Source organism: Salmo trutta, chromosome 29 (assembly GCF_901001165.1).
Source record: "Salmo trutta chromosome 29, fSalTru1.1, whole genome shotgun sequence".
NCBI classification, from domain to species: domain Eukaryota; kingdom Metazoa; phylum Chordata; class Actinopteri; order Salmoniformes; family Salmonidae; genus Salmo; species Salmo trutta.
This window is the reverse complement of record NC_042985.1, coordinates 35,355,949-35,366,231: the sequence shown is the minus strand read 5'-3', so window position 1 is coordinate 35,366,231 and position 10,283 is coordinate 35,355,949. Positions and strand designations below refer to the sequence as shown.

Genomic DNA, 10,283 nt, shown 5'->3' with positions numbered 1-10,283 from the left:
CCACTGGGCACAGATAGTCGTATATTCTACATTGGTTCAACGTAATTTCATTGAAATTGTGTGGAAACATCATTGATACAAGTGTGTGTGTGTGTGCCCAGTGGGCAATATATTTGAGCGCAACAGTAATAGGCAACAATTCTTCAAGTAGACCTACTTTACGCCACTGGATGGAAATTACAGCCTCTACTAAACATCTTCCTTTGTTTCTGAGTGCATGAACTCAAAAACCAACAAGAAAAGAGCTGCTTGAGTGTCAAGGAGGAGTCTTGATCTAATGTTGTTATAGATTAATTTGCTTTATTATACAACTCCAAATATTCAGATCATTAGGCTATTCACACACAGACAGTGCTTTGGGGAAATTACTGTCTTCTGTTCTCAGCATGATGTTAAACAGACCAACAACAAAAAAATATGTACACTATGGCCAATACTTCACTGGGCCTCATTTGACAAGACCCCTTTTTACCCATTTAGTACATAAACGTCTTTAGACTGTACTTACAATGTGTGACAACTGGTACTGTGTGAAGACCAGACATGCAATTAGACATGTACTGTTAAAAGGCGTGTTGCGCGAGATGCGCAACAAAATCAAAGGGTACCCTGAGGGGAATGTGACAATGACCTATAGGTTAAAGGATTGAACAGATTAACAAAACACAAACAACCTGCAAAAGTGGCATAAAATGAGACTGAAGTTCAGTTATTTTATCTGATAAACCAACAAATAATAATCTTGTTACAAGATACCAAGTCAGACACTGCTGAACAGGACAATCCAAACTATGTTTAGCATATAGTTTTGTACAATATGTACTTTACAAACTGGCTGTCAAAAGATGAGCTACATTGTGGCACCACACAATAACCCACAGAGCAGAGAGAGCCAAAAGTCATGACACAACACAGAAAATGTAGCATCTAATATTGAACAAACTGTTTTCTGTGTGCTAGCTCAGTAGTTACCACTCATTATCGCTAGTGATGGGTCATAAACATGATCAAAGCAGATTAATCATCCACACAGCTATTCACTTTCATTGGTTTCTCTCCAACACTATTGTTTCTATAAATTTACTGTCACAGAAGCTTCCTCTAATCAAACATTTATTTGACATCAACTTCAGAGGTAGCACCACTCTGATTGAATTCTCAGACTTATCAAAGGCATGGCCAGGTGTGCCTCCAACATGGATCTCTATGGATATAGATGAGTCATTGCAGCTGTTCTGATGAAATTAGGAATCTCAGGTTCTCCAATGTATATTCACTCTGACTGACCATGGTCTGTATTAAACCAGAGTGAGTATAGATTCGATTTGGTTAGGGTTCCTCAGCTCCTCACTCTATGGCTCCAGTCTGAATTGACATTTGAGTCTCAATTGACATTTGATACATTTGGTTAGGGGCCTTTCACCACACAACCCCCATTCTAATAACCATCCATCCACCTTCAGTGAGACATCTGTGAAGGGCCACGATTGGTGCCAATGGACATCATACCAAGGGTGGTAGCTACCAGGGAAGCTGCGTGTTCCCCTAAACAGGTACAGGTGTCCAGTAGGGAACGTGTGCGAGCGGTCAGTGTCAGAGAGGCAGAGATGACCTCATAGGCCTCCAGGGGAAGTGCCCGCCGTGAGATGAGTACATCCAGTAAGTTGTTAAGTCGTCCCTCCGTCATGCCTCGAATGATGCCCTCACGCCTCTCGCGCAGGATACGACAACAGCTCACCGCCATCGGAGTCGGAGACACACACCGTGCAGCTGCTGACAAGAAGGGAGGGTGAAGTTTCAGGGATGATACAAACACGATGATATCACATCTCTCTCACACACACACTTATAAAACACAAATCATGTAGAGGGGGACCTTGAGAAAAATACTGAGACAACTCAGAGAAAGAGGACAAGAGAGAAGTAGTAGCTATCTGATATGAAAGACTAATACATACAGGAGATTATTTCACTGAAGACTGAAATTCATAGCCTTACTAGACAAGTTACCCTCTTATTCAACACAATCACCATCATAAATGCCTAGTAGCCATGTATTGCTTTAAAAAAATGATAATCATTTGACTCCGGAATCGAACATGGCATCGAACATGTCACCCTCCCGAGGAGAGGGGGTGAACTTGATAATTTATTGTTAAAACGAGAGGCTGCCTGGATCTTTAATTTAAAGACCCTTGCTCCCTTCGGTCTCAACATAGACTTTGATCTGAAGCCATTCTTGTGATTGTGATTTTGCCATTGTAATTGTTTGTTAGATACATTTTAGACTACAAATGCTATGATCGTATGTTATCCATTTGTTTGTCTTTTTGTCTGTTCTTTGTATACCATTTTTTTAAATATTTGAGTTAACCAATGATATTAGGCCATACTTGGCCATGATTACAAACACCTGTGTGTCTCTTGACACTATATAAATGACTCATCTCGCAGTGTTTGTGATGATACCCTGATGAAGACAGCTTCGCTGTCGAAACGTTGGTTATTAAATCTTTGCATCTGAGCTCTTAGAGTGTGCGGCTTTCCTTTATTTTCTAGTGTTCTACTCCGCTAGCCAGCACCTCGCCTTTATAGGTGTGCGTTTCTTTTTTCTAAATCATTTGACTCCGAGCATTTACTGGGACAACAGACAACTTATAGAGAGAAACAAAGATCCTCAAGGGAGGAAACGCATTGGATAAAGATAAGACTGTGAAAGGATGGCCATGCAGGAAACCAGCAATCCCCAAAACTGCTTACTGTGCACATACAAACAGTGCCTCCCTCTGTGTTTGTAAGGTCTACTCATTTTCATATTGCTTTACTTTGTCTTCACCTTTTTCAGCAACATTTTAGAAACATGCAAGAAAAAGATACGTCTATTCTAGATAGCTACATTCTGTCACTGTACATACGTTTGCAGACAAAACGGGGTAATAGGTGGGAGGTCTAAGCTTAAACACATTTCCTACCATGGTAGCTGGCAGTGGGCTGGTTGAGAGGGCTCTGTCTGAGGGCTTTGGAGGGGCTGGAGAAGAGTGGGGGTGGTGGGCTCGGTCTCTGGGCGACGCCTCCTGTCCCTCTGGGATGCTCAGGACCCGGGCCACTGCTGGGACATCTGGGACTGGTGGAAGACACCACACAGCCAGTCACACAGTCTGGGGAGAGACACGTTGCTGTTAGACTGTCCGAGATAAGGTATAAATGAATCATTACTTAATAAAGAAGATAAATAAGAGGGTGGTTTCGCTGACAACAAACTGAGCACATTCACAAACTGCTCTCATTATCGATCAGTTTTAAGTTCTTACCCTGACAGTGCCTCCTCTGGGATGCTTCCCCTGTATATATGGCTGTAGGGGGACTAGGGAGTGTTTCACTAGGGCAGGAAGTCTGTGGTAAGGGCAGTGTCTTGTTGCCCACACATTTAGTGTCTCCGGAACCAGCGCAGGCCTAGTATGAGATATGTAAATATTGTTTTCAATGTAATAGACATCACAAGCATTAAGTACAATCAGAATATCACAAAAAATGTGAACCAAGCTCACCTCTAGGTTGTTTATCTCAATGGGAATATCCTTCACAGGAGGGATTTTAGAGTCATGTAGCCCCCTCTCCTGGTAAAGGGACAGAAATCACATACACATGTTTGCTCATCATTAGTGACTCGTCTATTTACTATTTTCAGTAGTAAATGTTGACAGATTAAAAGCACATGAAACATATCCTGATTCCCTCAGTCAAAAAAAACTGATAGCAGATCAGGGTTGTGGACATGGAGAATATCGGACTTCGGAGTGTAATAGAACTTTTTAAATGAGGATGATCCGTACCTTGCTTTCCCTCACACTGAGGGTAGCCCTTGTAATTGCATCAGGATCAAATGTTGCTATGGCGCTCCTCAGTTCCAGTGCACAGTCTGTGGACAGAGAGCAAGAGAAAGAAGAGGACATGAGAAAGATGTCCTGCCAAGTAAACATCACATGGACCATAATGCACCAAAAGTTCACGTTTTCTTTAATACTCACATGACAATCATAGGTAATAAAATACATGGATATGGACTATCATCAGAAAATAAACAGTTACACACAAATTAGATGAGAAGACTCAAAGAGTCTTATTGACTAAGTGGCAGAAGTAGGGTATGGGATTGTATCTCTCAGTCTCGGCATGTGGAACAGAGAGGAAGTGGGTACTGCAAGTGGTTCTGCCTGTCATCTGTCCTTAACAGGCAGGTAGGTAACCAGTCAAGGAATGGGGTCTTGTAGGGAGAGATCAAAGTCCAGGCACAGCCGCTCTCTTCACCATTGTATATCTATACTCTGATTCACCCTCACAGACAGACTTACCCTCTGCTGTTGGACGGCTGTGTGGGTTAGTGCTCCAGCAGCTGGTCATCAGCCGGGAGAGTGTATGGCAGTGGGGTACATGCTTGGGTAGCAGCTCATCCTCCAGGCCTGAAGCAACCCCATCCTCACCCGAAAGCAGCTGGAGTAAATCTGCTTGGGTATAGACAATGACATGATGTGTTACAAGTTCTAAACGTAATTCAATATTGAGACTGTATGATATACGGCCAGGTATAACCTAGTCTCCGCTGACGGAAACAAGAGCTGTTCTTTGAACAGACGGAAATAAATAGAAACACACCTCCACATGGTTGTCTTCTGTTCAAAGTCTCCCACAGCAGCACACCAAAGCTAAAGAGAGAAGATGTTCATTGGGTAGCTGCATATTCATTAGTAAAGGCATCTGTAGAAGTGGTAAACCCCTCCTTCCCCACCTGGTAAATTTAATTGGTGAATATGACTGTTTGAAGTGGCAGGATCATGAAAGGTGACCTCACCTGTACATGTCTGCCTCCACAGAGGGCGTGGTCCCTGTCAGGGTCTCAGGAGACAGGTACACCAAGTCCCTGAAGCAGGGCCCTCCTCCAGCAGAGAGAGAGGCGCCAACCCTCCACTCCCTGGGCAATCCCCAGTCACTCACCTGGAGGTAGGAACATGAACACCCACACACATGAACATAAACACACACACACACACACACACACACAAACCGACAAAAACACCTGCTCTAACACAGACTCAAACCCACATATGTACACTGTAAAGCTTACACCTGTAACTGTTCACAATACACCATATCCCATGGATCATATACCATCAATCAAATGGAGTTCTTTCTCACATTAGTTGCACTACTCAGAGAGAAGGACTGGGTCAGTTATTGGTCACTGTTCTCTACCTTGGCCCGGTACTGCTGGTCCAGGAGAACATTGGTGGGTTTCAGGGCCTGGTGGGGGAGTGGTATGCAGTGGAGGTGGCACAACCCCTCTGCCACATCTAATAGGATGCCAAGCCTGAAACTCATGGGTAGACCTGGATACAGCTGGGTCTGACAGGGATAACAAGGGTTACAATCATTCAACAGATTCACTTACATTTTAGTAATTTAGCAGACGCTCTTATCCAGAGCGACTTACAGTAGTGAATGCATACATTTCATACAATTTCATACATTTTTTTTTCTGTGCTGGCCCCTTGTGGGAATCGAACCCATAACCCTGGCATTGCAAACACCATGCTCTACCAACTGAGCTACAGGGAAGGCATGAACTCTATTCACTTCAGTAAAATGGATCATAAATACATGGGAACTGAAAATGACTTGTGGGGAAAAAAAGCACATGACAACACAAAGTTGAAATTGTGAACTGAAAATACTAAAGAATTCAACATGATCACGACACAACTTACTGTATGCAAATACAGTTTAACCACAGTCTAAGTCATGTGCAGTGGAATGAAGTCACGTCTACTGTCTGAAGTTATGTTCCAGCCAGGGCAGCTCCTGAACCAGGAAAAGCTCTGTGTGTAAATAAGGCAGTGATAGTGCTGATGACAGATAGATACATTTTTGCATCAGCCAGGGGCTTTCCAGACACAGCATGTGGGTGACAAGCACAGCATTGTTCTCCATGAAGACACAGCAATTGTAAATAAAGCAATCAAAGAAGGACATTATTTGATTAACTTTATATGTGTCTATCGAAGCTCTGACCAGCAGTTTGTTGATATACACTGAGTGTACACAACTTTAAGAACACCTGCTCTTTCTATGACATAGACTGACCAGGTGAAAGCTATGATCCCTTATTGATGTCAATTGTTAAATCCACTTAAATCAGTGTAGGTGAAGGTTAAAGAATGATTTTTAAGCCTTTAGACAATTAAGACATGGATTGTATGTGTGCCATGGTGAATAGGCAAGACAAAATATTTAAGTGCCTTTGAACGGGGTATAGTAGTAGGTGCCGGGTGAACCGGTTTGTCAAGAACTGTAACGATGCTGGGTTTTTCCTGCTCAACAGTTTCCCGTGTTTATCAAGAATGGTCCACCACCCAAAGGACATCCAGCCAACTTGACACAACTGTGGGAAGCATTGAAGTCAACATTGGCCAGCATCCCTGTGTAACGTTTTCGGACACCTTGTAGAGTCCATTCCCTGACAAATTGAGGCTGTTCTGAGGGCAAAAGGGGGGGGGGGGGGCTGCGACTCAATATTAGGAAGGTGTTCCTAATGTTTGGTATACTCTGTGAACACTGTAGGCCCCAACCAAGGGAAAAGTTGCAGAACCAAGTTAGATTCAGCCTTCTAGCCTACTGCCACCCACTATACATGCATATTCATATTTGAGTTAGACTTAGTGCTCATATATTATACTGACCTGGTATAGTAGAGAGTGTAGAGAGCCCTCAGGCATCCAGTCATACAGCAGGCCCATCAGACACCAGGCCTTGTACACACCCAGAGGAACCAGAACCCTCTCTGAATGGACTTTTCTGACCACAGCCACGTCGCCCATCCACTCAGTCCACTCACTGTGCAGAATATACACACATATGCAGTAAACACATTTAAAAAAAACACAAACCCTCAAAACACATGCATCAGAGAGAGAGGCCGCTATAGCCTGTCTTCTCTCGAGAGCCAGGTCTGCCCACTGCCCACAAAATGAGGTGGAAACTGAGATGCACTTCCTAACCTGCTGCCAAATGTATGACCATATTAGAGACACATATTTCCCTCAGATTACACAGACCCACAAAGAATTTGAAAACAAATCACATCTTGATAAACTCCCATATCTATTATGTTTAATACCACAGTGTGCCATCACAGAAGCAATATTTGTAACCTGATGCCACAAGAAAAGAGCAACCAGTGAAGCTAAACACCATTGTAAATACATACTATATTTGTCTATTTATTTTCCCTTTCGTTGCCTACTTCAGCTATTTGCATATTGTTGCAACACCGTACATGGCTAGTAATAACACTTTTAAAATGTCTCTATTATTTAGAAACTTTTGTGAGTGTAATGTTTACTGTTCATTTCTGATTGTTTATTTCACTTTTGTTGATCTATTCCACTTTGGCAATGTAAACACGTTTACCATCCCAATAAAGCCATTTGACTTGACTTGAGAGAGAGAGATACTTTGTCATTGCATTTGAGTTTGAGATAATGCCAATTTTACCTTCGACTTGCAGTGCGAGACGACAGGGGCTTGATTGACACCTGTAGCTCTGTTCTCCGGTAAGTACCCCGAAGACACCCGCCTGCGCTGGTTCGGCACAAGATCACATTTAGCACGTCCTCTTCACGAACAGTTTCCACCGCCATCTGATAGGAACAGAAACCAGTCGACTCAATAATAATACTATAACTTAGTTTTATTGTATCTTGCTTGTTGCTCTGCCATGGGACTAATGTATTTGTCTTTCACTGCACTGACAAATTGAACAGCAAGCAGCGAGTTGCCGCGTGTGCTATAATGACGGCGTGTTTACATCTACACGATTGGCTGCTTTGTTCACGGAAATCCCCTGGCTAGCTACGTAGAAAATCTAAAATGAGGGATGAAGTCTCTCTTTTTTTGTTATACTGTCAATGGTGTAACAATGGATAAAGGCGGCGCCATAACTTAAATTTGAGAGAGAGTAAGAGAGAGGGAATACAATACATCAGACAGATTTACAGCTAGGCTATAAATAGACTTGAACAACTACTAATTCAACTACCCACTGGGCAAAAACTGGTTGAATCAACGTTGTTTCTACGCGATTTCGATCTCCCCAAATCTACATGGCAACGTTTAATCAACGTGGAAATCTAATTGGATTTGCAAAAAGTCGTCAATATAAGGGCATTTAGTCTTTTTTCACCCAACTTTTAACCTAAATGCAATGACATAGTGAATATTTCTCTTGATTTCACTCTGAATTCATGTTAGTTAACAACTAAACAATTTACACTAAATGTAAATCAAAACTAGACGTTAAACTGACCTCTGTGCCTAGTGGGTACTGACTCCTGAACAACACATTCCTCTGACAATGTGTGAAGTAAACTGGGAATTTCCCAACTCTGACCCCTAACAGGAAGCAAGGGGAAATCCTTTTCAGCCCTTTCACTTTTGCATCTGTCAGTCAAGAATTAAGTAGTTTTGGGAACAAAGTAGCTTTAAGGCAATTATTCCATGGTAACAGAATTACGCTGAGATGTTGTCACTTTAAAATGTACACCAAACAAAACCCAATTTATTTCATAGTTTAACAAACCATAGAACTATAAAGATACAAATTTGCTGAAAGGAATTGGCGTAAATAGAAAAATATACCAGTTTCAGGGGACAAAAATGTTGACAGCTGCGCCATACCGGTTGCAAAATAAATGCGAAGATATTTTCGATGTACCGATTCCATGGCACATGGTTTATGTATGCAAAAATGTATATGTAAAATGTAAAACATATGTACAGTACCAATCAAAACTTTGGACACACCTACTCATTCGTTTTTAAACATTTTATTTGTACTATTTTCTACATTGTAGAATAATAGTGAAGACATCAAAACTATGAAATAACACATATGGAATCGTGTAGTAACCAACAAAGTGTTAAACAAATCAAAATATATTTTATATTTGAGATTCTTCAAATAGCCACCCTTTGCCTTGATGACAGCTTTGCACACTCAACCAGTGTCACGGGCTGGCTCGAGGAACAACAGGAGAGGTAGAGTCAGGCGCAGGAGACAGAGAGAGTTCGTGACCACACTTCTTTATTGGAAGCACTGTACGTGGTCGACAAGGTATAGGGGCGCAGCCCTGAACGATTCTGCGGTGGTGTACACAAATAAAACAAACCACTGGCAGAAGGGAAAAATTCAGTACACGTTCTTTACGAACACAAAACCCGGACAAGCAACACAATCACGTACAACCACATACATCCTACGCTAACCTAAATAACCCCCCCTTACTAATGACTAACACAAAACAGGTGCGTGCCTACCTAGACCTAACCAAACGAAAGTGAAACAAAAAGGGATCGATGGCAGCTAGTAGGCCGGCGACGACGACCGCCGAGCTCCGCCCGGCCGAGGAGGGGCGCCACCATCCGTCACTGTCGTGACAACCAGCTTCATGAGGTAGTGACCTGGAATGCATTTGAATTAACAGGTGTGCCTTGTTAAAAGTTCATTTGTGGAATTTCTTTCCTTCTTAATGCGTTTGAGCCAATCAGTTGTGTTGTGACAAGGTAGGGGGGGTATACAGAAGATAGCCCTATTTGGTAAAAGACCAAGTCCATATTATGAAAGTAACAGCTCAAATAAGCAAAGAGAAATGACATGCCATCAATACTTTAAGACATAAAGGTCAGTCAATCCGTAACAACTTCTCAGATAGAGTTCAGTGTGTAAAATCGGAGGGACTGTTGTCCAGACCTCTGCCAGTCTCTATGGGGGTGCCACAGGGTTCAATTATTGGGCTGACTCTTTTCTCTGTATATATCAATGATGTCGCTCTTGCTGCTGGTGATTCTCTGATCCACCTCTACACAGAAGACATCATTCTGTATACATCTGGCCCTTCTTTGGACACTGTGTTAACAAACCTCCAAACAAGCTTCAATGCCATACAACACTCCTTCCGTGGCCTCCAACTGCTTTTAAATGCTAGTAAAACTAAATGCATCCTCTTCAACCGATAGCTGCCCGCACCTGCCCGCTGACTAGCATCCCTACTCTGGACGGTTCTGACTTAGAATATTTGGACAACTACAAATACCTAGGTGTCTGGTTAGACTGTAAACTCTCCTTCCAGACTCACATTAAGCATCTCCAATCCAAAATTAAATCTAGAATCGGCTTCCTATTTCGCAACAAAGCCGCCTCCTCTCATGCTGCCAAACATACCCGCGTAAAA

At 42.5% G+C, this 10,283-nt stretch overlaps 1 protein-coding gene across 3 annotated transcripts; it reads right to left on the bottom strand.

Moving 5' to 3' along the window:
- Positions 1–275: 275 nt before the first annotated feature.
- Positions 276–7,892, bottom strand: LOC115167480 (receptor-interacting serine/threonine-protein kinase 2). 3 transcript variants are annotated; one of them, XM_029721924.1, is made up of 11 exons: positions 7,549–7,892; positions 6,735–6,888; positions 5,251–5,400; positions 4,850–4,992; positions 4,654–4,703; positions 4,353–4,505; positions 3,834–3,919; positions 3,549–3,617; positions 3,312–3,453; positions 2,973–3,158; positions 276–1,773 (listed from the first exon to the last, which is right to left on the bottom strand). In XM_029721924.1, the coding sequence occupies exons 1-11, from the start codon at positions 7,692–7,694 to the stop codon at positions 1,460–1,462; spliced, it is 1,593 nt and encodes a 530-aa protein (XP_029577784.1). In that variant the 5' UTR covers positions 7,695–7,892; the 3' UTR covers positions 276–1,459. The 3 variants fall into 3 exon arrangements, with proteins under 3 accessions (XP_029577784.1, XP_029577785.1, XP_029577786.1); XM_029721925.1 differs by having other exon boundaries at positions 4,353–4,502; positions 7,549–7,890; XM_029721926.1 differs by having other exon boundaries at positions 276–1,770; positions 7,549–7,889.
- Positions 7,893–10,283: the final 2,391 nt, after the last annotated feature.

Coding starts and splice junctions, on each gene's coding strand:
- LOC115167480 (XM_029721924.1), bottom strand. CDS start 7,694: ATGGCGGTGGAAACTGTTCGTGAAGAGGACGTGCTAAATGTGATCTTG. Junction 3,618..3,833: donor TCAGTGTGAGGGAAAGCAAG/GTACGGATCATC, acceptor TCCCTTTACCAG/GAGAGGGGGCTACATGACTC. Junction 3,454..3,548: donor TTGAGATAAACAACCTAGAG/GTGAGCTTGGTT, acceptor ATCTCATACTAG/GCCTGCGCTGGTTCCGGAGA.